General features: G+C 43.6%; 2 protein-coding genes and 1 long non-coding RNA gene across 3 annotated transcripts in view; 2 read left to right on the top strand and 1 right to left on the bottom strand.

Moving 5' to 3' along the window:
- Window positions 1-12,275: 12,275 nt before the first annotated feature.
- Window positions 12,276-16,098, bottom strand: LOC118501346. The gene is made up of 2 exons (XR_004903981.1): window positions 14,918-16,098; window positions 12,276-12,431 (listed from the first exon to the last, which is right to left on the bottom strand). It is a non-coding gene; the product is annotated as an uncharacterized LOC118501346 (long non-coding RNA).
- Window positions 13,500-14,029, top strand: LOC114500592 (histone H3.3A-like). Its single transcript, XM_028517318.2, has one exon. The coding sequence runs from the start codon at window positions 13,586-13,588 to the stop codon at window positions 13,994-13,996; it is 411 nt and encodes a 136-aa protein (XP_028373119.1). The 5' UTR covers window positions 13,500-13,585; the 3' UTR covers window positions 13,997-14,029.
- Window positions 16,099-20,603: 4,505 nt separating the features above from the next.
- The window catches only part of NUP160 (nucleoporin 160), a gene marked incomplete at its 5' end in the record, with an annotated part of 40,476 nt that continues 36,546 nt past the window's right edge, over window positions 20,604-24,533 (top strand). The window contains 2 exons of the mRNA XM_028514966.2: window positions 20,604-20,946; window positions 21,216-21,327. Of these exons, the coding sequence (XP_028370767.2) occupies window positions 20,604-20,946; window positions 21,216-21,327 (455 nt within the window). The remainder of the gene's footprint in view (window positions 20,947-21,215; window positions 21,328-24,533) is intronic.

Raw genomic sequence — 24,533 nt, 5'->3', positions numbered from 1 at the left:
TTCTCTCCCTCTCACCCTCTCTCTCTCTCCCCATTCTTCTTTCTCTAAAATCAATAAACATACTCTTGGATGAGGGTTAAAAATTAATAAGATGGAGGCATAAGTAGATACACTTCACTTCCTCACACAACCAAAAGAAGGATGACAACCAATTTAAAAACAAAAACCAACCAGGACTGCCAGAAAGTAGAACTGTATGGAAGTCTGACAACCAAAGGGTTAAAGAAACATTCATCCAGACTGGCAGGAGAGGTGGAGATGGGAGGGGAGGGCAGCAAGGCAGTGGCTGGTGGCCTGTGCGGTCTCACATTTGCCTGCGGATAAGCTGGGAGGAACAGCTGGGGAGTGAGACAGACTGTGCGACCCAGGGTTCCAGCATAGGAAACTAAAGCCTCAAAACCTCTGGCTATACATCTTGTGGTGGTTGTGGCAGTGGGTGAAACTCCCAATCTCACAGGAAAGTCCACTGGAGGGGCCCACAGGATCCTAGAATATATACGAGCCCACCCACACAGGAGTCAGCACCTGAAAGGGCACAATCCACTTGTAAGACATGAGGGGAGTGACTGAAAGCAGGGCAAGAGCCAAGCAAGTGGTGTTGTTCCCTCTTGGACCCCTCCACCACAAACAGCACTGCAACACAGAGAAGCAGGTTCTCCCCTCCACTGCGAATACCTAAGTCTCCACCACTTAGAACATAACAGGTGTGCCAAGACAAGGAAATGTGGCCCAAATGAAAGAACAGATCAAAACTCCAGAAAAAGAACTAAGTGGCGAGGAGATAGACAACCTATCATATGCACTGTTCAAAACACTGTTAATCAGGATGCTCACAGAAATGAATGAGTATGATTGGAAAATAGAGGAAGAAGTGAAGGCTATGCAAAGTGAAGTAAAGCAAAATATACAGGGAACCTACAGTGAAGGAAAGGAAACAGGGACTCAGATCAAAGATTTGGAACAGAAGGAAGAAACAAACATCCAACCAGAACAGAATGAAAAAACAAGAATTCGTAAAATGAGGAGAGGCTTAAGAACCTCTGGGACAATTTTAAACACTCCAACATCCAAATCATACAGGTACCAGAAGGAGAAGATGAATAGCAAAAAAATTGAAAACTTGGGTGAGAAAATAATGAAGGAGAACTTCTCCAATCTGCCAAAGGAACTAGACATGCAAGTCCAAAAAGCTCAGAGAGCCCCAAAGAAGTTGGATCCAAGGAGGAACACACCAAGAAACATCATAATCAAATTAGCCAAGATTAAAGATAAGAATTTTAAAAGCAGCAAGAGGAAAGGATAGAGTTTTCTACAAAGGAGTTCCCATAAGACTATCAGCTGATTCCTCAAAACAAATCTTGCAGGCAAGAAGGGGCTCGAAAGAAGTATTCAAAGTCGTGAAAGGCAAGGACCTATAACCTACATTACTCTATCCAGCAAAACTATCATTTAGAGTGGAAGGGCAGAGAAAGTGCTTCCCAGATAAGGTCAAGTTAAAGGAGTTCATCAACACCAAGCCCTTATTATAAGAAATGTTAAAGTGACTTATCTAAGAAATAGAAGATCAAAACTATGAGCAATAAAATGACAACAAACTCACAACTATCAGTAACTGAACCTAAAAAAAAAAAGAAAAAACTAAGCAAACAACTAGAACAGGAACAGAATCACAGAATTGGAGATCACATGGAAGATTATCAGCAGGGAGGGAGCAGGGGGAGATTGGGAGAAAAAGGTACAAGGAAGCATAACTGGTAGTCATAAAATAGACAGGGGAATGTTAAGAATAGCACAGGAAATTGAGAAGCGAAAGAACTTGTGTTACAACCCATGGACATGAACTAAAGGAGGAAATGCTGCAGGGAGGGGTGGTGCAGAGTGGAAGGGGACAAAGGGGAGAAAAAATGGGACAGCTAATAGCATAATCAATAAAATATACTTAAAAAACAAAAAATAATTTGAAAAGATAAATGAGTCTATGTATGTTCAGTTCTTATCAGCATGGCTAGCTAGCACAGAGCACTATTCTAAGCATTACGATTATCATATCTATAGTAGATTGACATTAATTATTTGTCCTTGTAAGACACCGTGGGCATTTGTTGTTGGCTGGGACTTCAGTGTAAGCTATCACGGGGTGACGTTGTCTCCCTTCCCCGAGAGAGGCTGTGTGTGTGTGTGTGTGTGTGTGTGTGTGTGTGTGAGGTGACAGGCAGCTTCGCCACCCTCACTTGCAGGGCCCGGTGAAGTTGGCAATAGCTCACAGCGTCGGGGAGGCCGGTGCCAGCATGCAGCTGCACAAGGAAACCAAATCACATTTTTGGAGGGTTCCTGACTGTCCAGAACTTTTTTCAAAAGTTCTCTGTAGCATGTTCAGTATAAAAATAGGTGTGAACTGTGTGCACTCTGGAGAGGAATGAGCTGGCCACTGTAGGGCTAAGATTGGTATTGTTCGGGGAATGAAATTCCTGTTCCCTGATGTTGTTTGGGTTGGGCTGACCTTATGAACTGGATTTCTTTTCAAATGGGTGTATTTTTCCTTATTGCAAATTTCCTTCAATTCATCAGCAGAAATTCTAGCCACTTTGCTGGGAGCTTGTGACCCTGGTTTGGATGGCTTAGGTACTTGCCTTTTGACGATTGCTTATTTATTTTTTTGGAGTTTCTGCTTGGCACTCCCCACTCTCCCTCTGGGACGCCATCTTTAGCCTTGTGTCACCAGTCTCTGGCTTCATCTCCTGTGAATCATTTCCTTTGGGTCACTTGAGTTTTTCTCCTGAAGGAAAAGCTAATCTTTTTCAACAACAAATTTTAAAAAGATCCTGCCTGATCCCTGCTTTGCCATTCATTGGCTGATTCCTGGGCTTCATGGCTTGGGTGCAATTCACACATCTGTTGCCATATTCACCCATAGCATAAGGACCGCCACGGAGCACAGGACACCACTGCATTTTCTCACACAGTCCACACCGTGCTGGGGTGCATTGTGACAGGCCTGGGTCCTGCCAACGTAGCTGTCTTTTGCCTGCTGGGACTTACTGTCTCTGGATTTTCCTATCCACAGATGTTTATTTTACTTATTTATCAATAACCTGTCTTCTTATAAGGAGAACTTAAGGCTGCTTATCCAATGCAAACATTATAGCAAGATCAAATGAATCCGAAATAAACATATAGCAAAGGGAAGGATGAGGTACAGACAGCCTGGCTTTCATGAAGGGCCATGAGGTCCTCAGAGAAGAGAAATGAGAAAAGTCTCTGACAACAGCTCTCTGACGTGTGGGGTACTCCACACACCGCTCAGGGGCTACGGATTGGATCAAATCCATTATTTGGGGCTGCGATGACCACAGAACAAGTTTGTTTCATTAAACTCGATGATTGAATTCCACAGCCACCCCTGAACCCCATTCTTTGTTGGGCCCTTTTGTCTCTCTAGAAAAAGAATAGGAAAGGAGGAGGTCAGAGTCTTGAGAAAAGCTGAGGGACAGCCCGGGGACAGGATGTGACAGAGGAGGGCCTTCCCTAAATAGGGCTGGGAGAGCTCTTGTGGCTTCGTTGGCCCCACACTGACTTTCTTTATTGGTTTTTAGCTTTTAATGAAACTCAGCTGAGTCCGTTGTGCGTGCCGATGTTGCCTAGCAAGGATGGTAGTGTGAGACACTGAATTTGGTGTGTTCACTATCGAAGTTCACCTCGTACCGTCTTTCACTAAAACCTGATTGAGCTCCTTATCAGAGCCTGTCCCTTCAAATCTCCTGACAACCCAGGAGATGGACAAGGTGTTTCCAACTAAAGAAAAAGAAGCGAAGTTATAAAACTCCAACTTGTGGCCTTTATTTAATGGTTGTGAATGTGAAGTTCTGAAGTGTTTTCATTCTGCTCAGAGAAATTGGTATGTAATCAGTGCATGCATTTTCTTTATTCTGTGAAGTATACAAGGGAGATCCAAACGAATCCACGAAAACAAGGCCTGTAGGTTTGTCTACGGGGCAGAGTGGGGAAGGGGAGAGGGTAAGGACAGGAATGAAATCTCAGAAACAGTAACAAATAGTAATCACCAAAAATTGAAAAATCCCTTTAAAAAAAAGGTAGTAAGAGCTTTCTCTGAGTCACCATTCGATCTGCACAAACTATCATTGCCAACAGGAATTGCATACTTACCAAAGAGAGAGAGAGAGCATTGTTTCCGACTTCTCAGTAGATTGATGACTAACAATCTTGACTATAGTAATTCAGCATCATCCAGAGTTGAGACAAATGTTCCTGTAGATAAGCTAAGGTTTACCGGGAAGTTTAATTTTTTTTTAAGAAAAAGTTTCAAAAGTATATGTGACCAAATTGAGAAATTGAAAGCCAGAAATTTAAAAATTCTTGCAAAACTACATGTTACTAAAAATAGCATTGACCTTTGATATTTGTCTGAGGAGTTCTCTGGAAAGAAAAGGATTTCATCCACTGGAGATAAATGGGACCAACTCATCTGCAGATTGTGGTTTAATTAGCTAAACTCTTCCAGATGGAGAACATTCAAAGCAAAGGGATATTTCTGAGCCCCCTAGAATTGTTAATAAGCATAACAATCTGTTACATGTACAAGAAAATGCGTGTCTTTTATCTTTGCCTTTGAAGGGCAAATGAGGAAGTACTTGGTAGCATTACGATTTTCCAATTTGATTATTGGAAAAGAAATGCGCTAATTTTATTCAATATTGAACAAACAAACATGGAGTGTTTGCTTTTTTCCTGTGCTGACACTGGGGAGAAAGTAAGACAAGACCCCAGTCCCATAGAATCCACGGTTTAACTAGAAGTTGCATTCCAGTGCCTGGCACACCGTGGGGGCTGGATGGCTATTTGTTGAGTAGGTGAATGAATGATGTAGACACTTGAGCAAGGAATCACATTAATCAAGTTCTGAACAAGCTGCTGTATTCACAGGGGAACATGGGGACCTCAGGCTGTCAGAGAAGGCCTCACAGAGGAGGTTGCCAGGTAGGAGCACACAAGACTTCCAGACACAGAGAATAATAGCACACTTAAAGTCATGGGCAGAAAAAAAGGGTAACGTGTATTTAGGCAACAGCTAGTAATTTGCTGTGGCTGGAGCGTAATGTATATATAGAATGTGCCTGGAAGGTGGTGAGACCACAGAGATGGGTTGGGGCTCATTTGAATGGACTGAAAGCCTATGTTAAACTTGATCTCTTAGCACATCCTGGCATTTTAGAAAGACTGCGAGATGCCGCATAGGGTGGGCAGAGAAGGGGAGAAGGAAGTGAGGAGAAGATATCAGAGGCTAAGTGCCCCGTTAGTGACTGGCACTGGCTAGATCCTCTACATTTCTTATTCAATCCCTGCAATACTTGCAATGGGTATGTACAATAGTCCTTGTTTTTACAAGGGGACACTCAGAGAGGTTAAGCGACTTTCCCCAGATCACACAGCTAATAAAAGATGAAACTGGGATTTAAAACCAGGGCCCTAATAATCTTGTTGGATAATAAAAATACCATTAGACTCATATGACTTAGTATTAGGAAAACTATACAGTGGAAGTTTGGAGAAAGTTAGTGTGTATTAACAAAGGTACACACGCAAGACAGAAGGAGAGAAAATCATGGCTCTACAAAAGGATATTTACAGTAAGGGAGATACAACACAGGAAGTGGGAAGATAATCATAGAAAAACCACAACATGTGCTTTTAAAATGCAAAGCCCTGGGGATGAGAAAGCAAATGATACAATAATGCCATTCACTCTGGCATCCTGTGCATTTGGTTTTGCTCCTTACTCCTTTTTTTTTAACTTTAAACAATTTGTTATGAGAGTAACAAAGATACAGCTCAGGATCTTGCAATTCTAATGCTCTAAATCAGAACCAGATGGTGCCTAGTGTACCCTGTTTCCTAGAAACTGCAGAATTGTGAGGACAACACGCCCTGCGTACCGCACCACCGATTTCAGTTCCTTCACAGGGGCGAATACACGGCTAAATGATGCGGTTGCTGGGCATTGTGTCGGAACATCTGTTTTTCTCGCTTGAGAATCTTTTTGAAACTGAAAACTTCTTTCCATTCTTATTGCATTTTTATGATTTCAAAAGTAATTCATTTTCATTATTAAAATTTTCGAGAATTTTGAACAAGGAAAAAAATTAAAGTCTTCTCTAACCTTCCACCCACCAAGTAACACAAAACCCACAGTGACTGGAGCAGACTCCTGGGTTGTTTTTTTTCTCCCACCAAATTACCAATAACCACTGTGAACATGTTGATGATATTCTTATAGTTTTTTTCTATACCCCCCCCCACACACACACAGACATGCAGGCACATGCATTCATGCACTTCACAGAAAATTGGATGGACCTGGCTGGTTAGCTCAGTTGGTTAGAGTGTCATCCCGATACACCACAGCTGCAGGTTCGATCCCCAGTCAGGGCACATACAAGCAACCGATCAAGACATCAATAAGTGGAACAAATTGATGTCTCTCTCTCTCTCTCTCTCTCTCTCTCCCTTCCCACTTCTCTCTCACTCTCTCAAATCAATGAATTTTAAAAAAGAAAATAGGATATATAGAAATTACTTTTGTTTTATTCATTGAATATATCATTAGCATCTTTTCTTTCACCAAACATCTCCAATGACTGCTAGTATCTGCTAGAATTCCATCATATTGTGTATATTAACTTATTTAATCAATCTCCTTTTCATTTAAGAAACTCTGTTTACTGAACACCTGCTCTGTCACGACTGTGCTTGGCAGTGGGTAGGGAAACAGGCAAAGTCTCTGCCCTCATGGAGCCCACAGTCCCATTATCGACCCCTGGCTTATTTGAGAGCTTTTTTTTTAACTTCATATTTTTATTATTTTCTTGTTATTTTAACATGATTCATTTTGTTTGTTAATGTTGGAATTTATTTCAACTTCTGCAGATATAAAGCTAGGTGAATTTGAAATTTAAGTCATGAAACTTAGGTATGATTCTTTTATAGTTTTTTTAACATATATTTTAACATATATTTATTATTGATTATGCTATTACCATTGTCCCAATTTTGCCTCCCCTTTATCCCCCTCCACCCTGCATTCCCCTACCCTCAAACATTTCTCTTCCCCCTTATTTCACGTCTGTGGGTTATACATGTAAGTTCTTTGGCTTCTCCATTTCCTATACTATTCTTAACCTCCCCCTGTCTATTTTATGCCTAGCAATTATGCTTCTTATCCCCTGTACCTTCCTCCCCCACATTCTCCCTCTCCCCGCCCCGACCACTGATAGCCCTCCATGTTCTCTCCATTTTTGTGATTCTGTTCCTGTTCTAGTTTTTTGCTTAGTTTGTTTAGTTTTTGTTTTTAGGTTCAGTTGTTGATAGTTATGAGTTTGTTGTCATTTTACTGTTCATATTTTTTATCTTCTTTTTCTTAGATAAGTCCCTTTAACATTTCATATAAGTGTTGTTAATGATGAGCTCCTTTAACTTTACCTTGTCTTGAAAGCACTTTCTCTGCCCTTCCATTCTAAATGACAGCTTTGCTGGATAGAGCAATCTTGGATGTAGGTCCTTGCCTTTCATGACTTTAAATACTTCTTTCCAGCCCCTTCTTGCCTGCAAGGTTTCTTTTGAGAAATCAGCTGATAGTCTAATGGGAACTCCTTTGTAGGTAACTGTCTCCTTTTCTCTTGCTGCTTTTAAGATTCTCTCCTTATCTTTAACCTTGGCTAATTTAATTATGATGTGCCTTGGTGTGTTCCTCCTTGGATCCAACTTCTTTGGGACTTCCTGGAAGTCTATTTTCTTCACCAGCCTGGGGAAGTTTTCCTTCATTATTTGTTCAAATAAGTTTTTAATTTGTTGCTCTTCCTCTCCTCCTTCTGGCAGCCCTATAATTAGGATGTTGGAATGCTTAAAATTGTCCCAGAGGTTCCTAAGCCTCTCCTCATTTTTTTTTTGAATTCTTATTTCTTCATTCTGTTCTGGTTGGATGTTTATTTCTTCCTTCTGTTCCAAATCTTTTATCTGAGTCCCTGTTTCCTTCCCTTCACTGTTGGTTCCCTGTATATTTTGCCTTATTTCACTTTGCATAGCCTTCATTTCCCCCTTCATTTTGTGTCTGTAGTTGATCATTTCTGTGACTATCCTGATTACCAGTTTTTTGAACTCTACATCAGATAGATTGGCTATCTCCTTGTCACTTAGCTCTTTTTCTGGAGTTTGTTGTTGTTGTTTTTTAAAGTCTGACACATTCTTTTTTAAAAGATTTTTATTCATTTATTTTTAGAGAGGGAAGGGAGAGAGAAAGAGAGAGAGAGAGAGAAACATCAATGTGCGGTTGCTGGGGGTCATGGCCTGCAACCCAGGCATGTACCCTGACTGGGAATCGAACCTGTGACACTTTGGTTCGCAGCCCGAGCTTGATCCACTGAGCTACGCCAGCCAGGGCTTTTTCTGGAGTTTTTGTCTGTTCTTTAATGTGGGCCCTATTTCTTTGTCTCAGTGCACCGCTGTGTTGTAAGGGGTAGAGCCTTAGGTATTGGACCAGGCTGGGTAACCCTCTAGCTCTCTCTGTGGGGGAGGGGTCAGAGAGGGAACACTGCCGCTCCCGTGCTCCACTCTAGCCCACTTTCCAACGAACTCCCCTGTGACACTGGGAGTTCTTCCCACCTTGCAACCCCCACAGTACTTTACAGCTAGAGTTTCTGAGTCTTTAGTTTCCCAGTAAGCCCACCCCTCTTGGCCCACGTAGTCCACCGCTGTGCTGTGGGTCCTCTCCACCCCTCTGCCTGTCTCCTCCTCTCCTGCCAGCCTGGATGAATGTTTCTCTAACTCCTTGGTTGTCAGAGTTCCATGCAATTTGATATTCCAGCAGTTCTGATTGTTTGTTGTTTTTAAATTGGTTGTTATCCTTCTTTTGATTGTGTGAGGAAGTAGAACGTTTCTACCCATGCCTCCATCTTGGCCAGAACTCCCAAGAACTTTTATTATTAAAAAATGGCACAGTGAAATCTGGCAAACACTACCTGTGCTATGTGATTAAGTCTAACGTCACCTCTGTGGTCTTTCTCCCAAGAACCAATAACCCCAGTCTGATCATGATTTCTTAAAAAGCAAACAAATCTAAATTAAGAGATATTCTACAAAATACCTAATCAGAGCTCCTCAACACTAAGGTCATTTTTAAAAAATTAAAATAAACAAAAAGAGCCCTGGCTGCTGTGGCTCAGTGGATTGAGTGCAGGCCTGCGAACCAAAGAGTCACAGGTTCAATTCCCAGTCGGGGCACATGCCTGGGTTGCGGGCCAGCTTCCCTGGTGTGGGGTGTGCAAGAGGCAACCAAACATTAATGTTTTTCTCCCTCTCTTTCTCCCTCCCTTCCCCTCTAACAATAAACAAATAAAATATGTTTTTAATTAAAAAATTGGAGAAATTCATTCAGCCTTAAGGAACCTAGGGAGACATGACAGAAAAATGTAATGAGGAGTTTTGGATAGAGTCCTGGAACAGAAAAAGGACATAATTAAGTAAAAAGTAAGGAAATAGGCAATATGAATAAAGTGTGGATTTTAGTTCATAATAATGTATTTAGTTAATAATAAGAATGTACTAGCTCACTGGCTGTGAAAAATGCGTGGTCCTGATACAAGTTGTTACCAGTGAAGGAAATGGGGAGGAAGTGGATAGGAACTCTCTGTATTGTCTTCGTAACTTCTCTGTAAATCTAAAACAACCCTAAAACTCAAAATTGATTTAAAACACACGCGCACACAGCACTGCGGCAGCCATCCTTGTATCTTGAAGCACATCTCTGACCGTTTCCTTCGGATAAAGCCCCGAGAGCGACATTGCTGAGTCACAGTACAGACACATTTTCATTTCCCAGGGCTATTGTTACAGTGTTACATATAGATGTTTTACTGACGTTTTAAAGATGTTTGATCCGTATGCCCTTCTCTCGGCATTCTCCTAGTTGTGGATTCCTGACATCAGAAGGAAACCTGACAGATCGTGAAACCCTCTTGCCTGGTTCTACAGATGAGGAGGCGAGGCCCAGAGAAGAGAAGGGACTTGCCCAAGGTCAGGTGCCTGGTTAACGGCGGGAAGGAGGACTCTAATCCTGCTGGGCCATCCTTGTGTGTACCCACACATGAACTAAAACTTTCTGACCCGTGGTGGAATCAGTGATCTACAATTAGACCTGTATGGGTCGTTCTGTTTTCTGTAGGTGCATGTAAGGGTTTGCTTCCTCTGTCTCAGCCGCGGTTGCTAGGAGCTAGATCCCTGGACAAATCAGTTTGCCTTTCTGAATGGTTGCTTCCCAATAAGAAAAATGAGAATTGCAACGCCCACTTCTTAGTCTTCGGAAATGAAGTGGCTAGTACAGATACGGCTGCAGAAGCCTTAGAGAGAAATGTCATTTAAGTGGAAGGCATTTGAAAGAGAACAAAGGGCACATTTTCTGTTAAGTGATCTGTCACATCCGAAGAAAGTTCATTTCCTTGCCTGTGCTGGTCTCCAGACAAGGAAAGTCCCAGACTTGGCATGGGCAAGGAAGAAGCAGGCGATGGAAAGGAAGGGAGAGAATTGTTAGACTTCTTGGCTGCAGATCAGAAACAAATCGTTCTCGGGGCTGGTTTTGTTGGAGGCCAGCGTCAGAAGCAGGCCGAGAAGGCAGACAAGAAACATTACCATTCGGACTTGGCTCCGTGCATCATTACTCAACAGAAATTGGTGCGTAAGCAGGATCCTGGAGGATGCAGGAGAAATATAAACAATCACTGGGTGCGGACCTGTGGTTGCCTATAGAAGCTTTGCCAGGCCTGAGACTGCAGATGGACATTTTGACTTATTGAATTTCCACACATTCTTGCAGCAATGACAAAGGCGAGCTGAAACAACACTGCAGTCCGGGATTTAGAAAAGCACTGGCCTCTGACCTCAAACTGGAGCCTCTAATCAGACTCCTGACCCTTCCTCTGGTCAACCAGCATCCTTGCCCTGCGATATGGAAATGACTTCTTTTAGTTGCCCATAAACATCTGACAGCACCTGCACCGAATTGAAAGTTGGCAGGCAAAATGAGGAAGGGCTAACACTTCTAAAAACGCTTTCTCTTTTAATGGTTTGAACTTTTTACTTGAAAGAGTAGAACAACAGAAGGAAGACAGTTACAGAACTTTCAGATGCCAAAGAAAGGAGAAAAGAATTAAACAGATGAAGATCATCTCCCAATTGCTATTTATCGCCATCATTATTGGGCAGAGGAGGACACAAAGATGTGGGCAGGTGGACTGGCGCTGCCCATGGTCACACAGCAACAAAAGAAGGGACAGCCCTGAGGTTTTAAGAAAGGACAGAGTAAGATGGGAGCATCTGAAGTGGGTGCAACTTCATATGACTGTAGATCTTATGAGAGGCTGTACTCGGAAATCTGAATCTCCAGCTTCTTAATGGTATTGTATGCTTTTACACAAAAAAGCAGCTCTGGCCCTGGCTCATGTGGCTCAGTGGATTGAGCACCGGCCTGAAAGCCAAAGGGTCGCCCGGTTCGATTCCCAGTCAGGGCATGTGCCTGGGTTGTGGGCCAGATCCTTAGCTGGGAGCATGTATGAGGCAACTGATTGATGTTTCTCTCCCTCTCTTTTCCTTCCCTTCTCTCTTAAATATAAATAATTTTTTAAAGCAGCTCTGGGGTCTATACATGCAAATAAAACACTTTACTGGATCAGCTTTGATCTTGGTCTTTAAGGTCAATATTAATCGTATTTTGTTGAGAAGACTTAAGTGTCCCTGTTCAACCTTCCTACACATCCAGTTCCCTGTTAATGCCTCCAACTCTACCACTGGAAGTCCATTCCCTTGAATTAGATGATAAATCAAATGTATATTACATGTCAGTTCCAGTCCACTGCAAGCAGCTTCACTGTGTTGAAAATGGCCTTGTGGAAGAAAGGGACCCCCAACTAATGAGCAGAGTGGCAGTCTGTGGATTAAGACAATGTGAGTGCAGTTCCCAAACCTCTGGGAAGGACAACTTATTAAGCTTTCATTTCATCAGCACCTCAGCGTGAATCCATGTCAGATCACTTCCGATGATATCACAGCTGGTGTTGATAGGAATAGCACCACATTTTAGAAGCAGATCTCAGGACATATGGTTCAAGCAAGGATTCTTTTTTCCTGATTGTGTGAATTAAATTATGTGCAAGCTCTGACAAGGATATAAAAATAACATTTAATTAAGCATGTAATGAATCATAACATCGTGGAATTTATGGGAAACATTTATCAAAGATGAAAAAATCCAGGGCATATGTCCTCCAGGATAAGGACAAAGCACAGGCGGGTCCGGTCCGAGTGGGAACTCCGGGCTGTCAGGGGCCATCACGGGGCCTTGGCGTCTGAAGGGTGGCCCGGGTGGTTTCCTAAGAGCAGAGGAAGAATAATGAAAAGGGAAGTGAGAAGTCACTGGCACACTTCACTTATTCCAGTGTTGCTTTTTAAAGAACCTTCTCCTATGCCCTGGGGGTTCCCTGGGGACAGCTTCAACATTCTAGACAGCAAGGGAGGGCAATTGTTTAGTCCCTACAATGTCGTCCCAGCGTCCCCAGGAGTTACCAGCCTTACAGTGGCGTCTGTGCTCTTTTCAGCAGGGTTCTCACAGGCCCCCACGGGACGGCTGTGTGTCCTGAGGTCAGATCAACGTTTCCAAAATATTTTCGGCCATTTACAAAGTTTGATTTGAGATAAAACCAAATTCTTATATACCAAATCTACAATAAGAATTTATTGCCCTGGCTGGTGTGGCTCACCGGACTGAGTGCTGGCCTGCAAACCCAGAGGCTGCGGGTTCCATTCCCAGTCAGGGCACATGCTTGGGGTGCGGGCCAGGTCCCCAGTTAGGGGTGTGCGATAGGCAACCGATAGATGTATCTCTCAGACACTGATATTTCTCTCCCTCTCTTCCTCCCTCCCTCCCATTCACTCTAAAAATAAATAAATAAAATATTTTTTAAAAAATTATTAAGCACTTTAAGCAGTGAGTTGTAAGCAAAGACTTTTAAATTAATCTAAACTCTTGGACAGGAAAGGAAAAAATATCCACAAGATGACCCCACCTTCTCAACTGCTCCTCACCCCAGTTCTCTCCCTGCTTTCAAGACTTTTTGCCTGGAATGTTCTCTCTCCCTTTTCTACATCTCTCTCTTATAATTATTATGATATTTTGCTGTTATCTGTATTTCTCCTTAGTGTCGCTCTGTTTTAGTGGGAGAACCTCAAATGCAGAGTGTGAACTTTCATTCTGTCTACAAACACCTTATCAACAGTGCCAGCCATGATGCTATGAACCAGAGAGACAACAGAAAACAGGGCAGACCGGACCCCTGACTGCATAAGCTCCCATTCCAAGGGAGCTTGCTACCCCCAGTGCCCGGCACGTGGTAGGTGTGCAATCAAGAATGAAGGAACAGATCTTTCAATTGTGTTCACAGCCGCTGCTCTCTAACGCCAGCACCTCCTCCAGCTTGCCGAGCTCCAGCCGAAGGAGAAGGGGGGTAAGTAAAGAGGTCCCTATACCATGGCTCGTACAAAGCAGACTGCCCGCAAATCCACCGGTGGTAAAGCAGCGAGGAAGCAATGGGCTACCAAAGCCGCTCGCAAGAGTGCGCCCTCTACTGGAGGGGTGGAGAAACCTCATTGTTACAGGCCTGGTACTGTGGCACTTCGTGAAATTAGACGTTATCAGAAGTCCACTGAACTTCTGATTCGCAAATTTCCCTTCCAGCGCCTGGTGCGAGAAATTGCTCAGGACTTCAAAACAGATCTGCGCTTCCAGAGTGCAGCTATTGGTGATTTGCAGGAGGCAAGTGAAGCCTGTCTGGTTGGCCTTTTTGAAGACACCAACCTGTGTGCTATCCATGCCAAACGTGTAACAATTATGCCAAAAGACATCCAGCTAGCACGCCGCATACGTGGAGAACGTGCTTAAGAATCCACTATGATGGGAAACATTTCATTCTTTTTTTTTTAAAGATTTTATTTATTTATTTATTTATTGAGATTTTATTTATTTATTTATTTTTAGAGAGGGAAGGGAGGGAGAGAGAGAGAGAGAGAGAGAGAGAGAGAGAGAGAGGGAGAGAAACATCAACGTGCGGTTGCTGGGGGTTATGGCCTGCAACCCAGGAATGTACCCTGGCTGGGAATCGAACCTGGGACACTTTGGCATTTCATTCTTTAAAAAAAAAATTATCTTCTTCCTGTTAGTGGTAGTTCTGAACGTTAGATATTTTTTTTCCATGGGGTCAAAAAGGTACCTAAGTATATGATTGCAAGTGGAAAATAGGGGACAGAAATCAGGTATTGGCCGTTTTTCCATTTTCATTTGTGTGTGAATTTTTTTAATATAAATGCGGGGACATAAAGCATTAATGCAAGTCAAGGTGTTTCAGTGAACAAGTTTCAAGCAGTTCAACTTTATAACAATATAAATAAACCTGTTAATTTTTTCTGGACAATGCCAGCATTTGGATTTTTAAAAAACAAGTAAATTTCTTATGGATGGCAACTAAAAAAAAAAAAAAAAAAAATGAAGGAATAGCCCTGACTAATGTGGCTCAGGTGGTCGGAATGTCATCCAGTACACCAAAAGGTTGTGGGTTCAATCCCCAGTCAGGCCACATACGGGATGCAACCAAACTGTGTGTGTGTGTGTGTCTCTCTCTCACCCCGCCACCCCGCCCTTCCTCTCTCTGTCTCTAATTTTTTTTTTAATCCACCAGTGGGGATTTTTTTTTTAAAGAATGAGAGAATAAGTGAAGGATAAATGAAGCTCCTGTCAGGAATTTGAAATTTAGTCGCCATGGTTAATGCAGTAAGACACAGGTAAAAAGGCTACATAGAAACCTACAGAAGTAGAAAACTTGAAGTCATTTCTGCTGTCACTGACAACAATTAGTGAAAGTAACTGTGCACGGGGCAGGAGACCACACTCCCCAAATCCAAAAGAAAGCACATTACATCAAAACAGTGTTCAATGTGAAACAATACTAATTTAAATCAAAGAAATTACTGCCCCAAAACTAAGATCCGTATAAATGTGAGGCATGATTCCTGACTTCTTACAATGCTGCTTGAATCCACTGTGTCTAGAACATGGGTATGAAGGTGAGTGAAGGCTCTGTAGCCAGGAAAACCATGGCAGCTCATAGACGGTTTTAATATACGGTGAGACGATAATAAAGCAGTGTTCCCAAAGTACCTTCCCCCAGAGTCTGGAAAACACATCACGCATAATCCCCTCTTGGAGCTTCACAAAGCACAATATCCTATTAATGTCTCTGAGAAGTTCTGCAGGAAGGAACATGTTGAACTTTCTTTATCATCATTTCCCCTACTTATTAAACCAAGTTTCTCCTTTGAGGAATAGCCTTAAGTTAGTTCAGGAAAATCTGCTTTCAAGTTCAATGTATAACACTGTTCACTTCCACACATCCTGTAGGGGTGATCCTGCAAACCCAAATGTTCTCAGAATATGGCGTCAGTTATTAAATACTTTTTTCTTATGAAAGTATCCGTAAATCACATTTGCTGCCCAAACAACAATCTTGGTAAAATGCTGCATTTTGTTTCTAAATGAAGTTACTAATACCACCAGACCACTAGATGGCAATAAGATTCCATTTACCTGTATTTGGCTGTGCATGATGCACACTTTTTGGCCCAAATTTTTGAGGGAAAAATACGGATGCACATTCTACATGGGTAGTACTAATTCTGTATCTATATAAATGTTTTTAATTCTTTTATTTATCCTTATGCATTAAAAGTGTAACTTTAGAAAGCAATAACTATGTTCATAAGCAAAATAATACCCTTGACTACAATAGTTGGTTTTGTTTCTAAATACAAATAAATAAATAATTGAATTTAAAAAATTAAAAAGGGGGATTTTTTTCTTGAAAGTTTGGGCCAAAAATGTGGGTGTGCAGTATACACAGGAGCACATTGTGCATGGCAAATAAGATAGATTACAACCATGCCAACCAGAATTGAATAGTTCAAGAAGTATTTGAGTTTTCTAAGAATGCATATGTGACCCTGGCTGGCGTAGCTCAGTGGATTGAGCGTGGGCTGCAAACCAAAGTGTCGCAGGTTCGATTCCCAGTCAGGGTACATGCCTGGGTTGCAGGCCATGACCCCCAACAACCACACATTGATGTTTCTCTCTCTCTCTATCTCCCTCTCTTCCCTCCCTAAAAATAAATAAATAAAATAGTAAAAAAAAAAAAGAATGCATATATTCATTTATTCATTCATTCACTTCTTATGAACTTTTAAATCCTGAGAATTCCAATGGATATTGAAGGTAAGAGGAATGAGACAGCTCACTGTCAAAAATTGTAATTCTTAGATTCCTAGGAAACTGTAAGAGGCCCTCATCAATGAAACAACCAGTTTTGTTTTGTTTTAAGAAAAAGGAGTATGAAAGAATATGGCTACCTTAAATATGCACACTGATCACATGGCAGTCCTGGGGAGCTTCTGGGGCAGGCTCCGTCCACAGCCTGGAAATTAAGGAGATGGAGAGGTGAAGGTGCAGCTGCTGCCTGCCTCTGACTGTCAGCCACGGACCCTAGAGCTTCAGAGCCAGAAGAGAGCTTGAAGATCAATATGTTTAACACCCTCTTCTAAGAAACCGAGGCACAGGGATGTTGGGGGGCTTGCCAAGTGATGAGACTAGTTGAGACAGAGCTAGAACTTGGAACTGTCTCCTAATGCCCAGCTGATGTTTTTCCCAAAATTTCATTACCAAGTTTGCAATTTAGAATAGATCCTTCCCTAAACTCTTTCCCTTTCCAAATTCTTCTCCCCTGCTGTTCCCAACTGGCTGCCCATCCTTAGATAAGATGTCAAGTATGTATGTCTCACATTGGATTCCCTAGAAAACAGACTCTGAGGCACAGGTCTGCACACAGGAGGTTTATTGGAGAGTGATCTCAGGAACTGCATCTCAGAAAGACTAAGAGAGGCAGGATTGGGCAGAAAAGGAGTTGAGACCTCACCCAACCCCACGTAGTATTGTGGGAACGAGGATGGTCCTTCAGTTATCCTACATCAAGGCTGTGGGGCAGGACCTTTAGACTTTCCCGATTGACCACTGACTAGATGCAAGCAACATAGCCATAGGCAAAGTAGCTCCCTTCACTTAAAAGCAAAAATCAGGGGACTAAAGTCAAGGTGTTGGCAGGGTTCCATTCCCTTCTGGAGAGCCTGTTTCTGTGCCTCTCCCAGCTGCCGCAGGCTGCCCACATTCCTTGCTCGTGGCCCCTTTCTTCATCTTAAATGCCAGCAACGTCACCTCTCTCTGACCTTTCTTCAGTCCTCACAGCTCTCTCTTTCTGACTTCAGCAGGCAAACACTCTCTCCTCTTAAGAACTATGTAACTAGACAGAGCCCACCTGCAGGATCCAGGACCCTCTTCCCATCTCTACATCTTAACCTATTCACATGTACGAAGTCCTTCTGCCATGTAAGTAACATTCACAGGTTCCAGGGATTAGGACACAGACATCTTGGAGGGCCATTATTCTGCCTACCACAATCTGGATTAAGCATTTTTGGTAAGAATACTTCATATGTTAATAGCAGTATTATTCACAATGGCCAAAAAGTGGAAACAGCTCAAATGCTCAGCAACTGATGAATGGGTAAGTACAATGTTGCACATCCATGCGGTGGACTATTGTCAGCCATTAAAGGAATGAAGTACTGATTCGTGCTACTCCAAAGATGAACTTTGAAAACATTATGCTAAGTTAAAGAAGCTGGTCACAAATGTGTATGATTCTATTCATATGAAATGTCCAGAATAGGCAAATCTGTAGAAATATAAAGTAGATTCATAATTTTGGCTAGGGAGGGGAGAGGATGGGTATAGGAGACCGTTCTGTGTGGTGTGGGCCCAGTTCCCACTCGGAGAGGCCAGTGGAAAGCGAGGTCCAGCACATACCACGCCCATGGATAGGTTCTGCCATAGGGAGTCAGGCCTGCATTGTACCTAGGCCACTTTGAGACTTGCTTTTTGCTAAAACTCCCTCACCTTGAATTGAGGCAGCAAATGTTTACTGCATGTCTTTAAACTTCCTAAAATCTATGCTAAACCTTCCAAAGATGAGTGTAACCAGTTCAACCACTTTTTCCTTTGCATTTGCAAATATCCTTCTTCTGTGATGTAATTAGCAACATCCTCTCCTTTATTTTCTGTAAAAGGTAACCACCTAAAGCGAACCTGTGCATAGTAAATGATGACCATCCTCAATGTAGTGTGCCTAGTAAAGCAATAAAAGCCTATCAAGGCAAGGGTTGGCACGCTCTCCCCTTGAGAGTGGCCGTGCCCTCCCCTTTTCTTCCACAGAATTCAGAGTCCGTGTGAATTTGTCTCATCTCACCCACATCACCGCGGACACTGCTTACCAGTGACCACATCAGATGGGCAGTGGTAGCTAATGACTATGAGATTTCTTTTGGGGCGATAAAAACATCCCAAAATTAGATTGTGGTGATGGTCACAGAATTGGGTCAATAGACAAAAATCATTGACTTGTACACTTCAGAGAGGTGAATTTTATGATATGTGAACATTATCTTAACAAAGTTTTTAAAATGCCCTTTAGATGATGCTGTATTTTTCACTTTGTATCACACACACCAGGAGGTACTTCATATCTGGTTGTCCTTATTAGTGGGAAATGGTGAGGTTGAACTCTGGGTTGACAACTGATGGAAACTATATTTTTAACAAGGGCTTGAGAAAAGTTATCTACCTTACAGGAATACTACCACCATATAAGGAAGTTAGAGGATGAAATTAGAATGGGACATATCTAGTAAATCAATCATAAACATGGCCCTCCCAAAAGAAAGACACCCATATTCCGATCCCTGGGAGCTATGAGTATGTTACCTTCCATAGCAAAAGGGACTTTGCAAATGTGATTAAGTTTAAGGCTCTAAAGATGGGGAGATTATTCTGTATCATCTGGGTGGAATCTCGGGAGCTTGAAATCCTGATTCAGGAAAAATATTTTAAGTGGTAGTTCTTTTCAATACTGCAGCATTTGCATTCAGCAATATTAGAACCTTTACCACCAGTATTGATTGTTCCTGCAAGGAAATACAACCCAGCCTTCTCCCCTGTTCTCCAGATCTGCTCCTCCTCTACTGTTCCCAGCAGTTAACAGCATCTACCATTCACCCGGCTGCCAGGAGGAAAACATAGGAACCATCCTAGACTTGACCTTCTCTCTTCCTTTCATGCCCACACAGAAGATCCTACTGACTTTACCTCCTAAACATTCCTCCAAATTTACTTTTTTCCATGCCACTCAGTGCCTCAATTCTTGCTGGATTCATTCATTCATTCACTTATTCATTCATCAAATACTTTCTGCCTCTGAATGTATTGCACTGAATGCCTCTTTTGTGCCAGTAGAAGGGGGTGGGGAGAATATAAAAAGCAGGAAGCTCCATTGGCGCAATACTTAATCGCAGTCCCAGAGGGAGAAAGAGGGAAAGAAACATCAATGTGTGGTTGTCTCTCAGCACGCCCCCCACTGGGGACTCGGCCCACAACCCTGACACCCACGACCCTGACTGGGAATTGAACCTGCAAGCCTTCCGTTCACAGGCCGGTCCTCAATCCACTGAGCCACACCAGCCAGGGCTCACAGTTGTAGTTTTTACCAGAATACGTTGAACAGAGCTGGGCATGGGAGTAGTTTAACAGAATTTAAGCAGAGCAAGAAGGAAACATAGAGGAGGTAAAACACAGTGAAAAGGTGGTAGAACCAATCCAAAGGTGGATTGTACGAAGAATGGAGGGATCGCATTGCTAGAGTTGGTGTCCTGGAGTGAGCTGCAGAGAGAAAAAATGTGGTCAGAACAGGATGAATGAAACAGAGAAAGGCAAAGAAGGGTTGTGGTCACTGGTAATAACAAGTAGTATCAGAAGTGCTTAACATACATTTTCTACCAAGGATTAAAAAAAAAAACTTTCCCCATCAAAATCAGTATATTCCTCAATATTGTGCATCTACGCAGCTCTAGGTACGGATTAAGCTGCAGTATCTTCCAAACCTTCAGATCACGGGTGGAAGGAAAAGCACATTCCTTTCACGCATACATACATGTGAGCAGAATTTAAGTAATCTCAGTAGGGTGCTCAGCATCAATGTTTTTATTAAATCCATTATGTCTTATCATACAGAATAGTCTCCTGAAAAAAAAAAAAGCAACACAAAAGGACCCTCCGCCCCTCACTTCCCCTCGTCCCGGTCCCAAGTGTCCGGGAAAGGCGAAGAAAAGGAGGCCAGGTGGAGATTCACAGAGTGACTAGGTAGACGCAAGAAGCGGGGACCGCAAACTCGGAATCCGGAAGAGGGCGTTGACCTGCCCGGCCCCCAGGACATCGCCCTCCTGGGAGTTCAGACTCGCAGCCCGCGCCGACTTTTTAAAAATGGAAACAAGCCGGGCCCCCGCCCCCCTCTACCCTGGGGCCGCCGGGAAAAGGGAACCGCACCCCGGAGGCATCTTGACCAGCCGCGCCAAGGTTCCGCAGGCAGAGTCGGCTCCCCCTACCCCTTTCTCTCGGTGTTCCTCCCTGCCCACCCTCGCCTCCAGCCAACTCGGTGGGATCTCCGCAATTCAGGATCGGAACCGCCTTTCTCCTCCCCGGGCTTTTTCACCTGTCCGCGCCTCCGCCTGTCCCGCCCCCGGAAGTGACGACAGCCGCTGGGTCCCGCTGGTGTCCCGTCGGTCTCCGCGGCAGCGGCGGGAAGATGGCGGCGGCGGGAGCCCTGGAACGGAGCTTCGTGGAGCTCAGCGGTGCTGAGCGCGAAAGGCCAAGGCACTTTCGGGAATTCACAGTTTGCAGCGTTGGTACGGAAACAGCCAAGGAGGGAGCGATCCTATTCTTCCCCTCAAGCTCCTCCCATGGGTCCCTAAATCACTGATCCCCGATTCATCCTCTAAGTCCACATGGCTATAGACCCGGGATCAGAGCTTCCTTAGTGTCCTACTTCTTCCTTCTCTTTTTCCCCTTCTCTTTGTATAGGTTGTCAGTCCTTCATCCTCTGCTTCCTCTGCGCCATCAGTCCCTGTCATCCCCAGACAACCATGTGTGCAGGCTGATCACTCTCCTTTTGCAGGGACTGCAAATGTCTTGACCGGAACCGTGAAATACAGTGAGAGCGCGGGAGGTTTCTACTATGTGGAAAGTGGCAAGTTGTTATCCGTCACCAGAAACAGGTTCATTCATTGGTAAGTGCTGTGTTTGCCCACGCCCCCTAGAAGGTCGGGTTGTTCGGCGTCTGAATTTTCGTGGCTGTTTGGTAAGTGTCATTCTCCAAAGCGGTAACCGACAGGAGAAGAGAGAGGCTGTTTTCTAATCATATGTGAATCAGGAGAAAATTTAGGAGATGTGCCCTGTCGGGGCTGCACTTAAAGCAGAGGAAATGTAGTTTAGGGGATAGAACCCTAAAGGCCAGTTTTAAACTAAGCGCATTGTGTTTTTATAGTGCTTTAAAGCTTCCTTCGTTCTACAAACATGTTTGAGCTTTTTCATGTCAGGTACTGTGCTAGATGTGCTTGGGATGGAATGATGAACAGAAACCACCACCACCCCCATTTTCATCATGCAAGATGGAGCACTGTTAGATGTGGACTCGCCTTTCATAGGGTGCTTTTAAGAAGGAAAAAGACATTATAGGGACTCTGAGAGGCTAATGGGAGGGCCAAACGTTATTTGTGGGGCTGGGAAGGCCTTTAAGGAAGTCACATTTAACTTGAAGTCACATTGAACCTGAGATCTGAAGGATGAATGGTTAGCCCTGCAGGGGGTTTGGAGACAGAGCAGTTCAGTGAAGTGGGATCACCATATGCAAAGTCCATGAGGTGGAAAGAACTTGGGGAACTGACTAACTGTGGCTTCCGTGCAATAGTGCAACAGGAGAGCATGATGTGAGAGGTGCTGAGGTTGGGGTAGTAGGAAGGACTGGTTATGAAGGACCCTCAGGTCCTTTTTAAGGATTTTGGATTTTATCTTAGGTACATTGAGCCATCATTGAAAGGTTTTGCAGGGTTATTAACATGATCAAAATTGCATTTTTTAAAAATTAGTCTACTTTGTGGAAAGTGAATTTGGATTGGATGAGTATAATAGAAAAGAACAAGTTGCTTTTTTGGTGGCCCAAGTAAGAGATGCTGGTGGCCCAATTGTGGGAGTGGCTATAAAAAGAAATAGGTAGATTCCAGATACAGTGAGAAGGCAGATGCACTAGGACTTTGTATAGATTGAGTACGGGTCAGAAGTGGTAAGGGAAATGAAGGAGCAAGGACAACTCCCTGGTTTAAGATGTAACTAACCAGATATAGGGTAGAGAAGTTGTCATTTACTGAAAACTGGAACACAGGTGTTTGAGAGATGAGTAATTCTTTTAGGTCACAGGTGGCAAACACAAGGCCCACGCACCAAATTTGGCCTTCCACCTTGTTTTATCCAGTCCCACACCTTGATTCTACCCAGGAGCAGCACTGAGCTCTCACTTAACTGTTATGGAGTAGTTACATTTATACAGTCCTAACATTACATTTGGCCCTTTGAAGGCAAAATGAGGCTGATGTGGCCCCCGGTGAAAATGAGTTTGACACCCCTGTTTTAGATGTACTAAACGGAAAGTGTGTATAGCAGCCCTTTGGTAATGTTACATCCTTTCCCAAGAAAAAAGTGCACATAACCCCCAGCTGGTATAGCTCAGTGGACTGAGCACAGGCCTGCAAATCAAAGGGTTGCCAGTTCAATTGCCAGTTGAGACATATGGCCAGGTTGTGGGCCAGGTCCCCTGTAGGGAGCATGTGAGAGACAACCACACACTGATGTTACCCTCCCTCTCTTTCTCCCTCCCATCCCCTGTAAAAATAAATAATAAAACTTTTTTTTTTTTTTTTTTAAGAAAAGTGCACAGAATCTGAGACAGGAGCTTGTATGCTATGCTCAGACAGGGACAGGAGGCCCTGCATCTGCAGCTGAGTGAGCAAAGACTAGAGTAATAAGAAAGGCCCCTGAGGGCCACATCAGGGCTTTGTTCGTTATTTTAGGGCCTTGACTTTTACTCTGCGTGATATAGGAAGAAGCTATTTGAGGGTTTTCAGTGAAGGAGCAGCATGATCTACATTGAGTTTTTAAAGGATTGCTGTGGCTGTAGGTTGCAAGCAGCGTGTAGTGGGGAAAGGGTGACCGCAGGGAGACCAGTTAGGAGGCTGGTGCCACAGTCCAGACAAGAGATGACGGGGACTTAGACCAAGCTGGTCCTGGTGGCAGTGAGAAAAGTTCTGACTGTGGATATGCTTTGAAGGTGAGTTGTGTTAGAATTTACTACTGGAACAGGCATAGGGCATACAGAAAGAGGGGAGTCGAGGGTGATCTCCAAACTTCTGACTTAAATAACTGGAAGTTACGGAGGTGCCATTCATTGAGTTGGAAAAGAGTGCAGGTAAAGCAGGTGTTTTTGTTTCTTTGTCTTTCAGGTTTGCTGGGTCCGGAAATTTTATTTTTTGATGGGTTTAGTTTGAGATCCCTGTTTGGTGTCCAAGTGGAAGTGTTGGCAGGGGTCATGAGTTCAGTGGAGACTTTGGGCTGAAGATACAGATTTGGGAATTGTTGGTATTCGATGGCATTTAAAGCTGCTATGCTGAATGAGATTGCCCAGAGAATGAACAGAAGTCAGGGTTTCCCAGCCCCTGCACTGTTGGCATTTGGAGCCAGATAAATCTCCTCTACGTTGTAGGGTGTTGAGCAGCATCCCTGGCCTCTCCTCACTACATACCAGTAGTGTACACATGCACACATGCATGTACCCATACACACATTTAGTCATGACAAGTGAAAACATCTCTCCGGATACTGCTGTGCGTCCTTGGTGAGTCGGGTATAGAAATAGCCCCCACTTGAAAACTACTGGGTAGATGAGGGAAGAGAAGCGGTGTGAGGACTGACCCCTGGGGCACGCCAGTATTTAGGAAGGTGAGCAACCAGTGAAGGAGACCGAGAAGGTGCAGCTAGTGAAGTAAGAGTTGAACAAAAACAGAGTGGTGTTCCAGAAGCTAAGGGAGATCTTTCAAGAAAGAGGAGAGTGAAAACACTGTGAGGTACCACACGTAAGTCGGAGAAATGAAAACTGGCCTTGCACCGTGGGGGTCGTTGGTGGCCTTGTCGGGAACTGCAGCAGCAGTGGTGCAACAGCCCTGGTGGGGTGGGTTCAAGAGACAAGGGGAGGAGAGGAATCGTGGGTGTGAAACAGCTCTCTCAAGGAGCACTGCTGTAAGGGAAGCGGGGAAATTGAACGGAGGACAGCAGAGCAGTGTAGGGGAGAGATAATAGTATGTTTGTACGCAGTCGAGGGAAACCACTAGAGGAGAGGCATTGAAGAAGCTGAGAAAGTGAGGTATTAGAAAGCAACATGCGTACT

This window comes from Phyllostomus discolor, chromosome 6, assembly GCF_004126475.2.
Source record: "Phyllostomus discolor isolate MPI-MPIP mPhyDis1 chromosome 6, mPhyDis1.pri.v3, whole genome shotgun sequence".
NCBI lineage: Eukaryota > Metazoa > Chordata > Mammalia > Chiroptera > Phyllostomidae > Phyllostomus > Phyllostomus discolor.
Note: the sequence above shows the minus strand (reverse complement) of the source record. Positions and strands in the feature narration are given on the sequence as shown.